This window comes from Echeneis naucrates, chromosome 13 (assembly GCF_900963305.1).
Source record: "Echeneis naucrates chromosome 13, fEcheNa1.1, whole genome shotgun sequence".
Lineage (NCBI taxonomy): Eukaryota > Metazoa > Chordata > Actinopteri > Carangiformes > Echeneidae > Echeneis > Echeneis naucrates.
Window position 1 is genome coordinate 16,664,018 of NC_042523.1, and position 21,497 is coordinate 16,685,514.

The 21,497-nt window shown below is 38.9% G+C and overlaps 1 protein-coding gene across 5 annotated transcripts in view; it reads right to left on the reverse strand.

Annotated features, from left to right (window-relative positions):
• Positions 1-21,497, reverse strand: part of arap1 (ArfGAP with RhoGAP domain, ankyrin repeat and PH domain 1) — a 37,930-nt gene that overhangs the window by 16,166 nt on the left and 267 nt on the right. For 3 of the 5 annotated variants that reach the window (XM_029517120.1, XM_029517119.1, XM_029517117.1), the window contains exons 2-13: positions 13,337-14,455; positions 9,614-9,783; positions 8,364-8,458; positions 8,182-8,270; positions 7,941-8,093; positions 7,609-7,678; positions 7,260-7,380; positions 6,892-7,076; positions 6,577-6,683; positions 5,428-5,627; positions 5,136-5,221; positions 4,760-4,942 (exon numbers count right to left, since the gene is read on the reverse strand). In XM_029517120.1, the coding sequence (XP_029372980.1) occupies positions 4,760-4,942; positions 5,136-5,221; positions 5,428-5,627; positions 6,577-6,683; positions 6,892-7,076; positions 7,260-7,380; positions 7,609-7,678; positions 7,941-8,093; positions 8,182-8,270; positions 8,364-8,458; positions 9,614-9,783; positions 13,337-14,391 (2,514 nt within the window). In that variant the 5' untranslated portion in view covers positions 14,392-14,455. Of the gene's footprint in view, positions 1-4,759; positions 4,943-5,135; positions 5,222-5,427; positions 5,628-6,576; positions 6,684-6,891; positions 7,077-7,259; positions 7,381-7,608; positions 7,679-7,940; positions 8,094-8,181; positions 8,271-8,363; positions 8,459-9,613; positions 9,784-12,097; positions 12,187-13,336; positions 14,456-21,497 lie in introns of those variants that run through there. The other 2 variants (XM_029517118.1, XM_029517121.1) reach the window with 2 other exon arrangements.

Sequence of the window (21,497 nt, forward strand, 5' to 3'; positions counted from 1 at the left end):
AACAAACCAATTAGCAAAGATTAAAATTGAAGAAGACATATGCCGACACACAGTGCATTACACATACAAACAGTGCTTATGAACAAAAAGCTGCAACCTTCAATCTGCATTGAAACATACACACACTGTAGACTTCCATAGGGGCATCATATTAAGGTCATTTGGTCTGTAGTTGGTATATGGAACTACAAAATATTTGTACATGCTGAGAATTAAGATTTTGCTAGAATGAAATAACCAATGCCTTTTTGCCTTCTCTCGTAGAGTGTGACACCAAACAAATAAACATCAGAAAAGTTATTGTGTTTATAGCCACAGACAGAAATCTGCTTCTTTTAGCTTTGAAACCAGTCTCATGGTGGGAGTTCAAACGGCTTAAATCCAATTGAGAATTGGCCACTTACAACATTAAAGAAAAGCATTCAGACACTTGGAAAATTGTATTAATGGGAAACCATGCACTAAATGTAGGCAATACCTGGAGTGGTTGGATACTTCTATGTTTTAGTTGCCAACAATTAAAGATTAATTCAGTGTTATGTGATGACGTTGTGTCTACATTCCCGAAAACAAAAATCAACCCTCTGTTACGCGTGGACATCCATGTGAAAGCTGTATGTAGGTCGATGTAATGTTATATATCATTATACATCCAAGTTCATTCTAACCAACAGAAATGAACCAATCACAACAAAGTAAAATAAGGAAATGGGTTGAGTGTTTCAAGACCTTGCGCCCTCCAACATCTGCTGCTTATGAAAGTGGGAGTAATACAATAACATGGGGAGAGAGAAGAGAAGGGAATTCAAGAATCTTACCCAGTTTACCCAGAGAGAGGGAAAAACGGAGGAAGACAGAGACAGAAAGAGATTTTATCTGGGTGTGTCTAAAATCACAGGCCTACATCTGGCTATAGCAGTTACATAGGAGAAAATTGGAGGAAAAGAGAGAGATGAGAAAAACAGCAGAAAGAAAAACATTGTGATAGTAAGATGAAAGCATTTCAGTGAAGCACATTAATCATAGACTGATTATAACTGGCTACAAACGTGATACATTCAAACCCCCTGTATAAACGGATAGAGGCTAACACACGTGGCCAATTCTGCTTTGTCCAGTTTTGCACATGAACGTTAAGTCAAAATTATCCCCCTATATATACATATATATAAAATCCAGATGGTCGCCTTATCCACATGTTCCATCATTACCTCACCAGGAACAGTTGCCAGAGAAAGGGAGATGAAGGCTGAGGTGAAAACCAAGACACATGAAGGAGGAGAAGAGGGGAGAAAAATAAATAGGACAAGAAGAAAAAGAAGAAAGACAGAAAAAAGGGAGGAAATAATATTTTGGTCTGAGTAAGGAAATGCAAGGATGTACTTGGAAACAGAATTAGCACTACCAGAAAATGGACAGAAAGAGAAAAAGGGTAGGAGTGACAGCGAATGAAGTCACTTTTCAGAACTCTGGGTTAAGCATTAAAACAGGCCCATATAGTTTTAATTGCTGCCATTCAGTAGTGTCATCCTGCTATAATAAGCACCAAGCCATGTTTGTTTCAGCCATCCCAAAGTCACACTTAGACACATACTCTCAAACTATCACAAGCTGTGTGTTAAATAACTCTCTGCTATTCAGTACATTTGTCAGACTCATTAAATGCTCCACCCACTGGTCTTTGGCTTTTCACTCTTACAAACATAAAAAGGATTTTGATATCATATTCAAAATACATAAAAAAATATTGAATCAGTGTAGTCCTTTATGACACAGCTGAGGCTCATGGCATAATATACTCTTTATGCCAAAGCAGAAAGTTGAGTCTGCCCATTTGTACAAATGTTTAAAACCTTTGTTCATGTGTGAGAATATAAAACCAGGTTAATGAATGAAGGACTGTAGAAAGCACTGAGCAAAAAAAAAAAAAAAAAAAGACAGCGAAGTAGCAAAGTGTAAAAAGAGGAGGGAAACAAAGCAGGAGTGAAAAGAGTGAGTGAGACAAAGATGCCCATTGACAGAGGTGAGCCTGTGACATACTGTGAGAGTGCACAGAAAACAAATGGACACACAGTCACACAGACCGAAAACATGCCTACTCACACATTAATATGTATGTTAACATACAGCCCATTCCAGTGAAAAGCAAACTGACAGACACACATTAAATTTAATGTGCACGCAATGGTCCTATCAGTTGAAAGAAACGATTATCAGCTAGTTTGTTCAACTACACAGATATCATACACTGTCAGGCATCCAAAGTCCATTGACACACATTCCTGTGCTTGCACTGCCAACCCTTATTAAACAGCCATTGATGCTCAAATTCTTTAAAGGAGATCATTTAAAAAGGAACACATACGCACACATGAAACATACTTTCAGTACCCCATCCTAGAGCTCAGCTCATACCAAAGCCTACCTTGCTGTTTTCAGTTCCGTTCAATAATTCCTCTGTTTGAATATCAATTCACGGAGAGACAAACACCTTTTTCATGCTTTAGCCTGGCCCAAAGTTGAAGAGTACCAGCCACTTACAAACAAGAAAGAGCTGGGAGTGAAGAGATCAACTTTCCTCAGCAGTTTCAGCCAAACAATGAGGAGGACAGGAGGAGGAGGACAGCAGGAGAGGCGGAGTTACAGTACATTCCAGCTACAGGAGTGAGTAATGATGTCACATTTACAAAAAAATCCAAAAAATAAAAAGTGGGGGGAGGCGAGGGACTAAGAAGAATGGAAACAGAGAAGTGGGGATAAAATGCAAAAACTCAGTAAAGAAACCTGAATAGCCAGCAGAGACTCATATGTTCACATGGTGCACAAACCTGTGTTTTTCTGTCCACTCACAATCGCACACAGTCTTACCATCAATGCCCTGACAAATTGCCTCAGATGACACAACAGCATAAGTGAACATTGCAAGTCTCATTTCTAGAGACACACCCAAATAGAAAAAATAACAACACAGACCTAAAGAATTTTAAGTGTTTTTACAAAGAGAAACAGGTAGAGCAGCTATCAGAGTAATACTGAGTAAAACACCAGTCAGGAAAAGTCCAACAGCTGCTGTTCCCTATAGACAGCCTGAAAGAGCAATTTGGAAAAAACATGACAAAGAAATAGAGAGAAGGGTGGGGGTAGGGGTATAAAGAGGGGTTAAAACAGTTTAAACCAAAAAAAAAAAAAAAAAAAAAAAAAAAAAAAAAAGCTATGATAAGTGTGCATGTGTGTCTGTTCAAACACAGTGACTCACACACACACACACACACACACACACACACACACACACACACACACACACACACACACACACACACTTATATGCTTGAGGGAAGGAAAACAGAACCCGCAGTCAGGTGCAAAATGTGACTCACTCACAGCCTCAGTATGTCTGTGAACACTTCACATTGTTTGTGGTAAGTGGGTTAAGAAGCTAATGAGTGGCCCAACTGGGTCTGACACACTAAGACACTTCCCGCACACGGTGGAGCATGTACAGTGAAGCAATATAAATCCCCTGACACTTAAGATTTTCAATAGAATTCAATGTTTGTTTAAAGCTTGCATATAATCCTGTGTATAATTCTTTTATTTTGAATGTCTCCAACAGACATTCTGTTGAATTGTTGAGAACATGCCTTTCATGCGGGGCAATATTAGGATATAATAATCCCCAAGAGAAAAAACTTCTGTTTAATGCTGTTTTAACAGGTTGGTATATAAGTGAAGAAACTAAAAATTACATAGTTTTTTTTATGGATTCATTGTTAAAAAAAAAAGACAATATAGTAATAGTTGACTGCCTGACCAACCTTTCAGAATATTTCAGATAACCTTTATTTATCCCCAAGGGGTAATTCAGTTTGCAGTACATGGGTCACAGCAAAGACAGGACATTTGACACTTTCAGTCAACAATACACACATCTGTCAAAGTGCAGGACAGCTGCATAAAGTGAAGTAGTGGCAATAAATAAGTAAAATAAAGAAAAATAAGAAATAAATAAATGGATTAAAACCTAAAAAAGTGCTAGCATTTAAAAGCCTAATGGCTGAAGGAATAAAAGAATTGCCATATCTGTTTGTTTTCCTGCTGGGAGCAAGATAGCGCCTCCTAGAGGGCATCAAGGAAAACCTCTCTTTCAGAACATGATCTGAATGAGCAATAATGTTTTTTGCTCCACAGGGAGTGTAGATCTAAGATCTGCACACCAATGATCCTCGCATGAGTTTTAACTATACTGGACAAGCTGTTTTTTTCTTTCACTGACAACTCATGAAACCAAGATATAAAAGAAAAGGTTAAAAGACTCTCAATAAAAGAATGGTAAAAGACACATAAAATGGATTTGGAGACAATAAAAGAGTACAATTTCCACAGCAGGTAGATCCGTTGTTGACCTTTTTTGGCACTGGCCTCTGTATTTTTGTCAAATTTGAGGCTTGAGTCAAATATGGTGCCCATTTTTTTTGTAGATGTCCACAATTTTGACCTTCTCTCTGTTGATAATACTGACGTCTCGGTTAGACGTATTTTTTCAGAAGTCAACTATCATTTCTTTTGTTTGAGAAATGCTTCTAAAATCCTCCTCCATCCTGTGTACTGAAGCCATTCTTTCCTAATATATGCTGACCAACTGGTAACAGAGACAGAATATACAACATAATCTCTGTAACCACAAAACTAGAGTGTAAACCCAGAGATTGCAATTTATTTGCAGTCTCTATGTAAATAATCAAAACTAACTTCTACTTACATTGTTGAGCTCTCTCTGGTTCCCGAACAGAGGGTGGTACTTTCTGTATTTTCCCTGCCGATATTTGTTCGTGATGAAGCGCCGTCTCTCTTCACTGCAGCTAGAGGGTGTCAGAGCCTCACTTGGTGGGACGTTAGCTGCCCAGAAACCATTGACCTGCTCATTGCCTAGCAACAGAAACACCTACATAATAGGTAGGAGAGTACAGTAGTTAAGAATAGTATTTTGTACATTATATATACGATATCTTCTGACAGCTGACAATATAAAAGCTTTTACATTTGCCAGTAAATTCAGTGGTCATAAAAAATTATCTGATTGAAACATGTTTACACAACTAGATAAACCTTTTAGTACATTTGTGGTGGACATGTACCTGTATAAGTTCCTCTGTCCAGACTTTCCTGTCCATCTTTAGACTACGAACCTTTGAGATGCTAGGACCCAGTCCCCTGTGCTCCCCTGGAGACACCCATGAACACAGACACACACATATGGACAGGATTAATAGATAAAACAAAACAAACATGCCACAGTGTTATGAATGAACAGAGCAGAAAAATAAAAGAAAATATACATTTTGGTGATAAAATGTACAAGCATAAATGCACCTGCCAGAAACACATGTTAAAAAAAAAAAAATTGCATGAATTCCAATCCATACAAACCTGCGCATCGCTTGCACACGACCACGCACAAGTTGATGGCTGCCCATTCGGGCTTGGGAGCCCCACAGTCTGCACAGAAACTGTTGCTTGGCTCCGCCCAGATGCGCTCCGCCACCTCACTATTTGACAACGCCTCACCTATGGCATTCCGCATGGCATCCACCCACTGTTCTCTCATCTGTTCCGACTCTGCTATAAAGCTACGGACAGAGACAAACACACGGCCAAGAGTTAGTGCCGACATGACTATCACTTCCAAATACCAAGTGAAACGGATGAGAAAAGCTGTGTTAGTCCTGTGTATCCTTATGCTCAAGAGCCCACTGAGAACTGACACTTCCTCTTCTCCCCTTGTGCTAAATATTCTTGAGACATAGAATGGAAACTACACAATCGTGTATATATACACACACACACACACACACACACACACAGACAAATTTGTGGCTTGACACACACTCTCGTGTTGTTCCTTTTCCCGTCTGCCAAGCAACATGTTGCTTCTCTCCATCCTTAAAATACACATTCACACTTTTGAAATGACTAGAGTCATAGTATTGTCTACATAAAAAAACATGCCAACATCATCACTTTTTGTCTTCCAACAGAAATGTTTCATGTTGGTTGAACACATTAAATCTGCACATGCAAACACACATAGAGTCCATGTATGTGCTGACACACAGCCCGACTCTATTCAAATACATAGGCCTTTTCAGAATTCCTTATCCTGTCAAGCTGAGCCCTTGCCCTGCAGGCTGGCACTATCAGCCAAAAGACCACACACACCACACAAACACCAACTTTTGCACACACACAGCTCTCACTCTTCTCGCACAAGCACACACTTGTACAAAGGGCTTTTCACATTCTCAAAAGATCTCCAGCTGAGGACTCCAGGGATAGATGGATGGTGGGAGTCCTAAGTAAAACAACACAATCTCATTTCCCACAAGTATCTCAGTACCAAAACCATCTCAGATGTCATGAAGAAAGGTTATATTTACATTTAAATCATTTTAGGAAGAAATACATATATAATAAGAATACATAAAGCACACGTCCAGGAGTGCTTTGAGTTTGAGTTGATTATATCGATGTAGCAAAACCAGTCTATGTGTGTGTTGCATTTATGTGCACATAAAGTACCTGAATATGCGGTAGGGTGTAGTGAGATCAAAACTGCGACGGTCTGTTTCTTTAATATTTCCTACATTCATCTCAATCAGTGTGATCCCAATACCAATGCGATAGTCCTGGAAGGAAAATGGAGAATGTTACGCAACCCCTTTATTATGGAAGTCAGTATTATATTGTTTTTGAACAGTTTAAAATAGGCAATACCTTCATCATTATGTCTCAGATTTATGCTGAGATACCCTATATAATATTATAATATAATATTTTAATATTTTAGCATACAAGGCTCATTTCTGCACACATCATACACAAGAGGATCCTTACATCTATGTTTTTGTAGAGGAAGACTTTATCTGAGACGACAATGGTGTAAAGTTTGGAGCGTAACCCTTTTAGCTCCAAATAGCCCTGACAGTCCGGGGTCATAGGCGAACCAGGGTTCATGGCGCTACGCCGATGGCGCCCCTTGGTGCAGTCCTGCAGTACAGTGACCCACTCGTTCCTCTCAGCTGTAGAAATGTGCAATCATATGTATGAGTCAATGTGGTTGTGCAATTTGCATGAACAAATATATATTAACTTAGAGCAGTGTAACTTTGTACATGCTTATGCGTGTGACATATAACAATATAAGCTTGTGCATGCAGGAGCATGAGCACTCACATACAAATGGACAGGAAAAAAAGACAGACCTTCACTTTCAGCCCTGAAGATGAATGTTCTGTTGTTTGTGGCAACCTCAAACTTGAGCTCTCCTACACTGCTCACATTAGTGATGAAGGCTGTAGAAATGATTCCTTTGGAATATATTTCCTGCGACACCACATACACACAACATGAACTTGAAAGTTAAACAGATCCGTACAGTATCTACCATTCTGCATGCAGATTAAGGGTGTGATTATGTGTGTTCATAGATGAGGGCGAGCATTTTGGGTAAGTTTGCAGCTTCCTTTTTTAAGTGTAAAAGTTTGTCTGAATATGTCAGCAGATACTTCTACGACTGATTTAATGATTTTCTCTGTATTCATTTTCTGTTACCTTTTCATTGTCAAAGTATCTTAGGTAGTCCGCATCTAGCTTCACCCAACGTCTCTGGTAATAAAGAGCCCTAAGTGAGAGAACAAACACAAACAAACACATGCATTCACTTGCACATGCTTATCATTCATTGATGTATTTGTGAGGCACGATGTGCTCTAAAAGTAAACAGATACAAAAGTGCTTGAATTGCTGCATTGCATAGGTAAACAAGGAAGTATTTAGTATGTGTATCCTTTTTTAAATTATTGTTTTGTAGTTGTAAATTCACTTATTCAGTTGTTCCTGTTTTTTACAAATAGGCACTTTTGTTTGTGTGTTTTAATTTATACCCCTGGGGTGGATTCTTGTCCAGCCAGCCCATTTTGATGACTGCACCAAGCTGAGCACTGTCTTCTTTACTGGCTGAAGCCAGTCTGCCAGTGTTTGGCAAGTAGACACTTCCTTGCAAATTGCAGACACCCAACTCTTGCCATGGAGTAGAACTTTGGACAACAAAACAAAAATAAATAAATTAATAAAATCTCTTGCTATTTTTGGAGTAAATGGTTTTTGTGTTCATGCTTGACTCACTCATCATCATCATCATCCAACTGCTCGTCGTCACTGTACAAAGAATTGTACCGTGCCTTTGCCTGACCAGGTACTTGCAGGGACATATCCTATTGGAAGAGTTAGATATCACTCACTTTGTGCAGGAGGAGAAGTGCGGGAGGGATTAAAAGGTAGAAAACCGTTTCATTCACTTTACACACCATTACCCTGTCTGATGTGTTCATGCGGTGCACAGAGGGATTAAACAAATCTGGATCCTCATAATCATCAGAATCATCCTCAATTGAACTCAGTCCTGGTGAAAGGAGTAGAGGATGAGAATATAGTTATGCAGTTTGGTTTTCAGGGAAATCTTCAAATTTGCATCCAGAAATCTATCAATAAAGTGTGCTTATAAATGATAACCCTGAACTTGATGTAAGCCTGCAGTAAGGACAGACGAATTCTATCAGTAATAATAGCCTCAACATTGTTACATAGTCATATGGTGAAAGACTCTTTACCCTTTGGTTAAAGAACTGACTCATTGTTGGTTTTAAGTTCATCAAATGTTGCTGAATTTTGGATAGTCTTAATAATTTAAAGGCATTTGCCATAAATAGCATATCTTTTAGTGCATGGCACCAAATATATACAGTTAAGCATCAGTTTTCCCTCTTTGCCAACTAGTTATAATGAGTTAAAAGGAAATAGATTTGAAGTATCAGTTACACGTAGTGTAACTGATACTTATAGCAAAAAGTCCGTTAAATGCTCCTTTGTGCAAGGAGGAGCTGTCTTCCATGTCTATTCCAAAAGCTGAATTTTTTTTTATTTCATTTACATAGTATTTAAAGCTCAAATCTTGAATTACAAATGCTGTTACTTGGATAAAGTTAGAACAAATTAAAACCCTAAAGGGCAATCATAAGCACAAGCATTCAGGTCTGAAGACAACTGCAGCCCTAATGTCACATGGTTCGGACTGTTTGTTGACAGGAGTCAAGGTGAAACTCTGAAGATAGCATGGCTTTTGATCTGGTTGGTTGAATGTATCAACTGCTCAGCCATTAATGGGTGTAAGATTGAAAAATGACCTGACTTCAAAGCAGTCCTGAATTTTCCCTGGCAATTTGCATGCTATATAGATACCTCCGCAGATATCAATTTTGTAAATTGAAGCCCATTGTACTTTTTTTTCCCTTTTCATGGATTAACTAGGATTGGCTCAGAGCCCCCCCACAACCTTCAAAGGACAAGGAATATATCTTTTGCACAATTCAGAGTTGCATTTTTACATAACATCGCCATCCAAAAGAACTCAAAAGTCAGTCCTAAAGTTGAAAATATGTTAGGCCATATCTGATTAAAAAAAGATTAAGAGACTGAATACATATTATGCAATATTTCTCTCCAACATCTGGAGTAAAAAAAAATATAATAATAGAAAAACAGAGATTATGCTACTTACTATACTGACAGGGACTCTGGGGGACTTTCCTGGAAGGTGGATCTAGGTTTGTGTCAGGTTGAGTTGACTGTTGTGCATTTTCTTCAGTTTGGGGTGTCCTGATGCGTGGTGCAACCTGTGGAATTTGGTCTTTTTGCAACTCATCAGCTATTATCTTGGTGGGGGAGGGGCTGAGGGATAAAGAGGTACAAGACAGATCAGCAGAAGTTTGGAGATCAGAAAACAAATCCTCAGACATCATGATAATCTGAGATCATCTGAAAATCCCATGTATCTGGGTGATTCTGTACATGCCATGTTGGAAATATATTCCTTTACACATTCACTTGAGTCTTCTTTTGTCTCATAGATAAACACTACAAAGAAAACCTCACCCATTCTACTTCTGGCACATACTTCAAAAATGTCCACTTTCTATGAAAGCAGTTTATACAAAAAAAAAGTGTAATCACTTTGGTAATTAGATTGAGTCCGCATTAACTAATGCTCTAAATCCTCAGTTCAGAGCATTTTGAACAGAATTGTTCCAAGAAATGTAAAAAACTAGCATCCATTCATTTTCCTCCTGTCAATGTCACTCTCTACTCCTTACCTAAGCAAGTCTAAACTTGTGCTAGCTTTAAGATAACATCTAAAAGTACAAACAGCATACCTCTAGACCTCTTTCCCCCCCTTATACACACACATGCCTGAACACAAAAACACAATATGCATGCACTATAGATGCACTATGGGCATGGGAGTGGCATTTCAAAGCTGTGATATTACTATTTATTGTGATGCATAAATAAATGTAGGAGTAAAAAATATAATAGAACCCTAACACATCTCAAATGAACACGCAGATATCCAAGCATACAGTGCTTTCAAAAAGTATTCAAACGCCTGCATCCTACAGCTTTATGTTAACCCTAACAACACTGAACTCCCCATGATGACAAAAAATAATACCTTTACGATTTCCCTCCGACGGAGCTTGGGTGAGTATAACCGGGTATCATCCATTCAGGGAATTTTCATCACCCTCACTATTTTACACTCACAACAGCTCAAAAAAACTTCACAACCTCAGCCAAATTATTTCCACGGTATGCAGTACAATAGTGATTTTGGCTGGAATAACAACTGTATGATTGTGTTTCAACCAAATGCAGTACAATGACACACGATCAGGTCTAGTGATCTATGACTATTATGTGTGGTTTTTTGTTCTCCCATTGTGTTAAATTGCCTTCAAAGTGTACACTGTTTCATTGCTGACGGGAAAGTCAGGAATGAGCAAACAGGCCTGGTTTCCATCCATCCAGAATTGTGAAAGTTCCTCTTTATTCCTCTGTTCTTTGTAGAGTTCCTTCTCATTACGGTTATGTTAGTAAGGGCGTAAAAACATTAAAGAGGAGCTTTCTAAAATGTTCAAACAACTTCTTACTTCAAACATTTACAAATAATAGCTGTCAATAATAATAACAGTCAAATAGTGGGGAAAACAGTGCTCTCAGTTTAAGGTACACTACTCTCATGTAGTTGTAGACAGCAGATGGTGGATCACTTGAACTTTAACATGTTGATTGTTTGGCAACATTCCTGAGTACATTTCCCTCATTTAAGAAGAAACTTGTGGCCACATATGATTTAAACTATACATATGAATTAGCTGAATATGCTCCATAATAGTTCCGTTAAATAATAAGAATAAGTAATAGTAATAAGGAGAAAATGATATGCAAGACCCACATTGACGGGAAACTGATCCGTTGACACAGTTCCTCCTTTTCAGAGGAAGAGTGCTAGCTAATTGCTATATTTAACCTGCTTACCACTAACAAACAAATGGCAGTGGCTGAGGAAACAATGTCCATTCCCTTTTCTCCTACACTCCATGTGTTTGAACGAATGCGGCTGGAAGAAATATCTCAACATGACAACATCTAACAATACATATAATCCTCTGCTTTTGGTGGTGAGGGATGACAGGCATATTTTTCAGCACCAATCTTCTTGTCTTTCTGGTGTTTCATGTAAAACAAAATGCAACAGTCTGACTCATCAGAATAGCAGTTATCTATTCCACACTTTAACATACAGATTATGTAGATGCTTCATGAGGTTTGTTTAAAAACCCCATTACCCTGTGGCATTAGCACCCCTGTGCTAATGCCACAGCTTAGCGAAGTCAAAGACCTGATCTCCTGGACAGCTAAACCCATCATGGATTTAGGAGGTCTCAACTTACTAGTTTTGTATTCTTCAAACAAACTCATCGAATCTAAACAGAATAAAAGATTCACTGGGAAACACCCTGCTCTCAATTTAAATGAAAACACTGCAACAACACAACAGAAAACATGAGCACAGCAAGAAAGCAAGGCTTCCTTGTTTAACGCACAGATACTGAATAGAGTGAGGGAGAGAGTAGAACAGAGTCGACTCAAACAAGTAGAGACAGAGTGAAGACATGCAGAGATTTGATTTTATGAATGTTACCCATCTAGGCTTGTTCAAAAGGAGTCCTCTTCAATGATGATACAACAGGCTTAAACACACACACATCGGAGGAGAGAGGGAGAAAAAAAGAATAAGAGGAAATGACCAGCTAACCAGAAGATGGGAGGAGGCAGAGCACACTAACAAGGAACCAAGAGAGCAAAAACAGAGTGAAAGTGTTAACGTGGTGTCTGGTAACACAAGTGCTTCTTTTCCTCAGTGTCTTTTTTTGACTCTCTCTATTATTTTCATCATGTGCAGAGATTAATTTGGAGTTTTTAAACACTGTTTTGGCACTCGTTGCTATTTTCTATTTCAACTTCCTCCCTTTCTCTACAGCTAGTTTCCTTTCAAAGCACTGTCAAACATTACTCATGAGAGCACTACTCCACAGAATGAGGTAAGGCTTAGGTTTCTTTTCTTCAAACTGGTGGTGATACCCCCAGGAAACAGAGAGAACGACCATCAGAACTACACAGAAAGACAAGATTACCATAGCCTTGTCAGTGAAACTAAAGATAATAATGTGCTTCTATTAAATGAAAGATGTGAAGCTTCTTAAAAACAAATCCATGTGTGTAAATGGGAAATATGACAGTTCATAACTGGGCAACAGAAAGCCACAATGCAAACACACAGAACTCAGTCTTATTCACATATAACGGTAGTCACAATGCAGTGACTATTCGATCCACTCGGTCAGCCAGTCAGCCAGTCAATAGGTTTTGCTCTGTCAGTTTTATGAGGCTTCTAATTTTCATTGCAGGAAGTGTTTCAAAGCCACAAATTATATTTCTGTTTACTGCAACTGCGATGCATTTCACCATCTTGTCCAATGGATGGCAGCATTATTACGTTTATCTCTGAAGACACATGGTTTGCATTTACATCATCATTTGTCATTTTCTTTCAGACACTCAGAAAAAAGGTATTTGATCAAAACTCACCCTGATAATACCATTTAACTCAAGGTCAATACACATACAGCATATAGTCCAGTTAACCTATTTAATCATGAGCCTCTGTCTCTCCTATGTGTTTTTCACTAAAATATTTATTATGATAATTGATAAATCACATCAAAAAGAGAGCAAAGCTAGTGTTGTTTGGATAAAATAATCAAGGGCCTGTCACATCTCTTCTCTAAAATGGGTCTCCAGGAGATCCAAGAGCTCCTAAAGCAGGAATAAAACATTGAAAACTGATCTTAAACAGTGTAGAAGCAAACTATAGTCTTACCTAAGAGTTCTCTGAGCCTGCGCAGGAAAACGGTGTGGAATTGGTGGAGGGCCTTTAGGTCCTCCCCCTACTTTTGGAGGGAGAGGTGGAGCATGCCCATCATTGCTGACGGAAGCCATAGGAGAGATGGGAGAGGCTTTTCCTCCTCCATCACTAACAACATGTTGGGTGACTGGCTGAATGGATAAAGTCTGTGGCTGTGTTTGTACGGAGGGATGAGTAGGAGTCCTGGTGGGGGCCGAACCCTGGGATTCCCTTTGTACAGCTGGGGCTTTGACCTCATGTCTGTCTAGTTTTGGGGAGACAGAGGTTCGGGGAGGAGGGTCGGGGCTCAACACGGATGTGAAGCGCTGGGGAGGGCAATTGGGGGTGCTTCGTGGGGGAACAGGAGGTAAAGAGGTGTCAAGAGTTGGAGACATAATGGGGCCAGAGGGACAGTCCATTGGAGCAGTAGTGCGAAATTTTGTCCTCTCTTTAGGCACAGGCTTTTCTCTCTCTCCATCAGTTCCTCCCTCACTCTCGTCCTCTTCCCTTCGTCTGGGTGCTATTTGTCTCTGTTCAGGCACCAATTTCTTCTCTCCCTCTCCATTTTCCTCTTTCATTCTGGCTATGTGTCGGTCCTTTGGGACTGGTTTCTCTCTTTCCTTTGGCGTAGGTCTTGATGTCGCTGCTTCTTTTTTCTCCCTTTGCTTAAGGACAGGTTTTTCTTCCACTGGAATCGCAACAGGTCTCTCCCTCTGCAACACTTTGGTGTGTTCCGTTTCTTCTGATCTCTGATCTTGCTCATACTGTAGAGGGTTAATGTGAGCATCTGACTGTGTGTCACGATAATGCGTTTTGTTCAGACTAGCCAGGATGCGTCTCTGGTGACCTGGCAGGGTAATGCCCATCTGTTCCAGTTGATCTGGTGTGAGGTTGCGACATTGCCATAATGTTGCTAGCCCAGCGCTCTGAAATGCATTAGAATACTGCTCCAGACGAAGAACACCTAACCAGTCCAACACTTTTGTACAAGACTCAGATTGTGACATGATTGATGTGTTTGCCTGCAGCATGTGAGAAGTTCCCACACACAGAGAAATTGCTGATTTTACCAGCTCAGACCATGGCCTTCACAACCTGTGAAAGACAAAAAAATATTTACAGTGTGACAAAGTGTAAATGGTATTTCGATAAATGACACTCTACACTCTCATTCCACTTGTTTGGGAGTTGCCTGATTGCTTTAGCTGATCTTTGACGTTTTGGGATAATTAGCACATACCTATGCCTAAAAACTCAGGACCAATGAACAAAAAATATTTGGCATCACATCTGTAGGCCGCTTGTCAGTGTGGACTCTGTGAAACAATCAATTATTCTGTTCTAAATTGAAAATAGGCAGATGTCAGAAAAATTGATAGCCAGCAAGAAGAGTCAAGTGGGCAAAGAGCAGTGCCTGCAGAGGCGAAGAATAAAAACAAGATTGATGAACCTCTCTACTTATCTCAATCTGCTAAGCAATTGATCTCATAGTTACAGCATACTCAACAGTTGGCATTTGGGTGGCATTTGCTAATGGAATACAAAGAGAACAAAAGTGAAGGACTAAACTTCATTGGTCAACCTTGTCTCTTCTTACATTTCTCCAATCCTAAATAAATTAGGATCTAATAGTAATAATAATAATAATAATAAACTTCTCCAAAACTATTACTAATTAGAGATAAATGTACATGATGTAATGTAATGGAGATTAAAAAAAGTAGAGTGGCCGTATATATCACCCATCAGCCCCCTAAAAACCGAATCAGTTGAAAACAACACTCTCTTTTGAGAAATTCTGCTTTGGGGAATGTGTTATGATGCTTAAGTGAATAAATAATGTAGCTTCCTGAAAAACGGACAGCTGAAACTATATTACAAATATATAAATCCAACAAGAGGACATTTTTATTGACAGCAGTGTCAAAATGGTATTATTAAGTGTTATCAGTGTAGGTGATTCTAACCTCAGCAAAAGAGGAAGTTGCTTTAATGCCTTGACTAAGATCCTCTTGCAGTTTAGACATTTTGATGAGTGCTATCTTTTCAAAAAGCACTTCAGCCCACATTAGTGTCTACACAGAGTCTTAAAACAAACAGTACAATGTGGGTTGGCTATACAGAAACTTGCTAAGGTGACATGATCATGTTTAACTTTTTAAAAGACTGCCACTAGAGCAATACTAATTGTATAATTCATTACACATATGAGGGCTTCTTATTACAAAACATGTGCATCTACCTCTGGACAGGACATACAAGCATAGTAAGTTTGTGATAACCTAACTTACAGAGCATTGTTTTTGAGCAGCTGTCTTAAAGTAAGTACTTGACACCACAGCCACTATTGGAGGAAGTGTTTTTGAGCTATGTGTAGGCACACATTGTTTTCACCCACTCACTTACTATATTTTAGTCCATGAAAACTGCTGATATGGATTACAATTTATATTTGGTGTGCAAAAAGAAATAAAAGGAAAATTCGTATTTATCAAAGTACAGATTTTCTTGCATAAATTTTCACTGACCTATGCTGAGCATCTGCTCAGTAACAGTATAGCTGCATGAAACACATAGTACCCCAAACTATTCAGTCCAAGTAAAACTCATCACCAGTGTGTGAGCATGTTGAAATGTGTGCATTTCATTTCCTGTCAAGCATTTCCTCTAACAAGGCCACAGAGGCATGAGGACAGTATGAATCTTATTCTAGTTTTTCATACCAAATAGTTCCTACTTTTGGAATTGAGGAACTAAGAAAGCCTTCACCCAATGAATTAGGGTCTGATTAGTCTTCAGTTGTCACTACGCCATTACTCATGAAGCAAAAACATTCTAAAAATTACTTTTGAGCTGCACATGGGTTTCAATAGCTGGCCTCAGCATCTTTGACCAGATAGAATTTTCTCCTCAGCCCTTTGAAACAAGAAGTCCTTAATCAGGTGGGTACTTTTTGTGTATGTGGTCAAGAAAGACAAGCATTAAATACTTGAATGTGCAAAGAAAAACAAAAAGGAAAACAGCTGTTTAAAAAACCTTGCAGCAGATTTATGCACTCAGTAGCTGAAAATGTTGCAGTCCAGCCATGACGGACCAAACAAAGATCAGTAACTTTAACAAATGCGTCTGCCGTCATACCCTAAGTAAGATGAGAAGATTGATATCAATTACTTACATCTTTGAGAATCAGATACAAAGGACTTAGATATATGCAGGGAATGTCTCCCTACATTATATTTAAGACTGGAAGCAGGATCAAGCTTGGATGGTTTAAAACCCCCTTTTAATTTGGCCAGGTTGCTCCATTTTGTCTCGGTTCGCGGTTGTCAGTACTGTCTACCTTAGGTTCAACGGACACTGTTGTCAAATTTGTCCTCTCACTTAATGTTTTTCCCCCAGTTGTAGCAGCCCAGTAACGACCTTCAGGCTTCCCAGCTGAATTTATTTTCTGTCATTTTTAAAATTTATGAAGGAACAGCCAAGAAAGGTACCTTTAGCTTCTCAATTTGAAAGAAAGTGCACATTCATCCTGGCAATGATGTGCTTCCAAGGACTCAGTTTCATTGTCCCCATCTTCCTGTTGAGCTGAACATTCAGTATCTCAATAGTACCAGCTTTATATTGCCAATTTGCAAATTTCTGGACAAAAACCTGGCTGATTCCAGGACAGCGTTTTTTGGAGTTGTTGCATGGACAATAATTTTTTCCATTCTTGGTATGGGACACCTGCCCTTGTTCATGTGCCTCTAATGATGTGGACCTACCCCTGTATTAAATCCATAGTGAAAATTTGGATAGTGACCTTTTTTCTAATGACAAACAGTTTCCAGCCAAGTACAGACTGTAGACATCTCATAAATTCTGTACAGTCAGTATAACCGGTCATAAACTGGTAAGTTCCTTTTTCCTTGGTTTTTATTTCATATTCTGCAGTTTCCACCTTGGATTCTGTTCTTCAATTCTTTTATCCTCAAATTTTCTCCTCTGTTCATCCATCCCTCCCTCTATCTTCCTTTTGACTCCCTCCCTCCCACTCAGAAAGCTGCCAATAACAGGTTCTCTGTGCTGCCTTCACAATGGGCCATTCTGTTGCCCAGGTCAACCCCCCCCCCATTTAATTTGGCCAGGATGCTCCATTTTGTCTCTGTTTGTAGTTTTCAGTTTTGTGTGACATCACGCTAAATTACTTTCCGCGTATGTAAGATACATTATGTGTCACTTGAGCTGAGTTTACATTAACTTGTTTTTAAAACAAAGTAATAAAATGTAAAAAAAAAAAAAAGAAAAAGAAAAAAAAGAGCAAAACAAACTATACAAAATTCAGAGTAATTAAATCTAAAAATATCTAAAAACAGAAATATACACTTTGGACGACCTTTCTTATTCATTTGAATGAGAAAGTGTGTCAAAACTTTTGACTGATAGTATAGAAAAAGAAATAGAAACTTGTGGAAACATGAACTAAAGTGAAGATGCCTTTCTACACTCATGACATTCAGATTGACAGGATCATTTTACATTTGTGAACTCTTCCTTGTCACATCATGAAAAATTGTCAGCTATTGACAGAGCAGATTCTCTCTCTTCTTCTTCTCACACCTTCAATCAACAGCCATGAGCTATTCTAAACAACAGCAACACTGGGGAGGTGGGTTAGGGTTAAAATGAAGCTGGCTGTCTGCAACTTGTTGGGAGCATGGCAGCATAGTGGTTTGCATTGTTGCCTCACAATAAGAAGATTGTGGGTTCGGTTCCCCCGTAATTGGTGTCTCTAAATTGTCTGTAGGTCGAGTGGTTGTCTGTCTGTCTCTGTGTTGGACTGGTCATATGACCTGCCCTCACGTGAGCTGGGATTGGCTCCAGCATCCCCCAAGAACCAGAAACAGATAAGTGGTAGAAGATGAATGAAAATTTCTGGTTGAATTTTTCATAAAAGACAGGTTTGGGAAACCACAATCAGAATCACAAAAGTCAACATCTGGAGCCAGAAATGTTTTGGAAACAACTACTGCTGCCATGAGTTTGTCAACAGCAATCACCAAATGGTGTGTCTGGAAGAAATAAACAGGCAACATTGGATGAAAAGCACCCTTTACCAACTGTTATACATGGTGGTGGATATATTTAGCTTTGGGGTTTAGTGAAAACCAGTGGGAACAGAAACCATTGCATGGACAGGGGAAGAATGCATCCCAGGAAATATCCTGCAGTAAGTCAAAAGAGTGAAACTAAAGAAAGACTGGCTTCTAAAACAGGATTATGAGACCTCAAAAGTTTGTAAATGGGCCATCATTGTCCCCTGACTGGAATATCACCCAAAGTCTGTAGGTGGTTCACCTATGACAGATGCTAAATATATCCCAGAACATAAAGTCATCTATGGTATAGTGGGCATCTCTAAAATGCTAAAAATATTCAGCCTAGAGTGGCTAAAAGTTTACATCATTCTGTACATATGACGGCTAAATTTGAGCTTTGGTTATGTATAAATAAATCTTCCTCTTTCTTTCCTCATTATTTATGTATTTTGTAACACACATCACAAGTTTTAAACAAAGTGTTAATGAGAAATATATGATCATTCTATGGTATTTCCAAGCATCATGGCAGATGTGATCTGCCTTAATCTTTTCTTATAATTAACGCAGATATTCTACATAATTTGGCCGATTAATACAAATGACAGTTTTAAATTTATAGCCATTTTAAAGATCACTACACCGCACCACTTCTATTGCGTGGTCTGACAAAATGATCCAAAACCAATTATAAATTCTTTTAACCAAGATTTAAGGGGTTTCAAGGAAAAAGAAATGGATCATGGAGTAGAATAAATACAGACTAGTAATGTGAAGAATTCAAAACAAAAAAGAAAAGTATCTCCCTCTAACATACCACTGTAAAACAAGGGAAGACTTCTCTATGGCATACAGCAGATTGGTGATGTTAGTGAAATATCAACTATAAAATACATTTTTGTCTATATTGCAAAAGAGTGAAAAGCCTGATTGTTTGTGTGTGTGTGTGTGTGAGAGAGAGAGAAACATTCAAGGTTAAAGTCCAATGACGTTTTCATTAGCCAAAACCCCACGTAGGAGCAACCAAACAATGAACAAAGCAAGTTTTTGTGACTGACACACTGGCTTCAACATTGTGATGTGTCTATAAGGAACAGGAGTAGCTTTCTTTGAGACATTTATATATTATATATTTAGGTTAACGACAGATGACAAAAGAATACTTAACAAAACATACCTTGTTATTCAATATTCAAAACACAAAGGATGCAACAAGTAAAATTTAGGGTCATAATATCTGTCCAAGGTTGCCACAGCTACTGTTACAGCTACCGACCTAGAGCTGTAAACTGGTCCAGCTGCTGAGTCAGTCAATATCCACTTACAATGGATACATTGATATTGATGCATTAGCTGACTGTCAAAGACATGTTTGAGATCTTTATAAACTTAGTGGTAGCTTCATTATCCTTCCCTGGGCCAACTGGTTGTCTAGTGACTAACATGATTTTCCCAGCAGTATGTGTGGTCAAGTGGTTAGTGCGCATGCCACGTTGTTGCAGTGTCCTGGGATTGACTCTGACTCGCGGACCAATGATGCATATCAATCCACCCTCTCTCTTTCTGCTTACTTCCCGTAAGCCTATCTGCCACTTACTGTCATCAGAACAAAAGTCGCCAAAAATAATACTCAAAAATTATCTTTTTTTTATTATTTTAATCAAGGCGTTGTCTTAAAAGAAAATCATAAAATCATGCACACACACACACTTAGATACACACACACACGACAGAACTCATACACTCACAACCAAACACATTACTGCTTTCATCCCACTTTAATTTAGAGCTGAAAAGTGACTCAGTCCTGCCAGTAACCAAATGCACCCGTAGAACTTACCCTGAAGTTCAACTCTTCTTTAAAGCAGTTTGAACAAAATGTGAACATTAAGGGATTTATTGTGAGACTTCTGTATCAGACTGCATTAACTACAGGTAGACATATAAAATAAATTGCCAACTGTATATGTCTCCCAACAATGATGTGGAAATGTTTTGGAGTAGTGAGATTTTATGTTGTGTGCTCAAACGAAAACAAAAAGTAGACAATTTGTTCCTCCTCAACAGATTCCACTACAAGGTTATGGTTCTTCACACAGCCGTCTCAAAATCACGTTAAGTGGGTCTTTTATCACATTACCATTTTCTAAAGACACATACGTCGTTCGATCCAATTCTTTACCTAAGTTGTCCCGATGAAGCTGAAGCTCTGTAATACAGTGGTGATAAAAACCAGTTTCAGTTTCCCTGCTGCAGAGAGCAAAATTAAGCACAGCTACCAGAGCCTTACATTTCACGATTCAAGAGTTCACTCCGTTCATTAACTATTCACAAAATCGCGTATTTACTTACTTTCAGGGTCTACTAAGCGAGACCGTAATGCAAAGTGTTCCCTATTTGAAGACTTTTTAACCCGGAGGGAAATGTCTTCCTCTTTGACTGCAGATCTAAGAGAAAATAATCGCACAAGAAACCCCCAAAACAAACAGGAAAAACAGTACGATAGTTACCACAATATCTTATTTGATCTGGCTTTTACAGTTTCACTACCGATCGCACCTTATCACTTCTACGCGCTCAAAATGTCGCACCTTGGTGGTGTACTGAAGAAATAAGAAGCAGACAAGCAGTCTTCAAAATGTGATTATTGTGTGGTAAGGTGCTACTGAAGGAGCAGGCTGCAGAGGTGAGAAATAAAAATCCCTAAAGACCTCAGGGCCCGGACAACCACCTGTCACTCACAAGTCCACCTGCTAAAGAGAGCCTGCAGACACCATCATGTGGTGCACCATCTGCAGATTACTGAAGAGTCCGATCATAATCAGACAGACTCCAAATAATGAATTCCTCTGGAGACCAACAACAAAACACCCAGAGAGAGAACAGAGCTCTCAGTGTGGCAGCCGAAGAAAGCAGCCACCCGAGTGACCAGATTTCCTCTAAGCTATTGACCAGCCTGTAAAAACTAACTTGGGCCGAGTCGTTTGAGTGTTTGGACCAAACCTTTACCCTCATAAAGTGTCGTTTTTAATGTGTTAAAAATGTATTTCACTGACTGT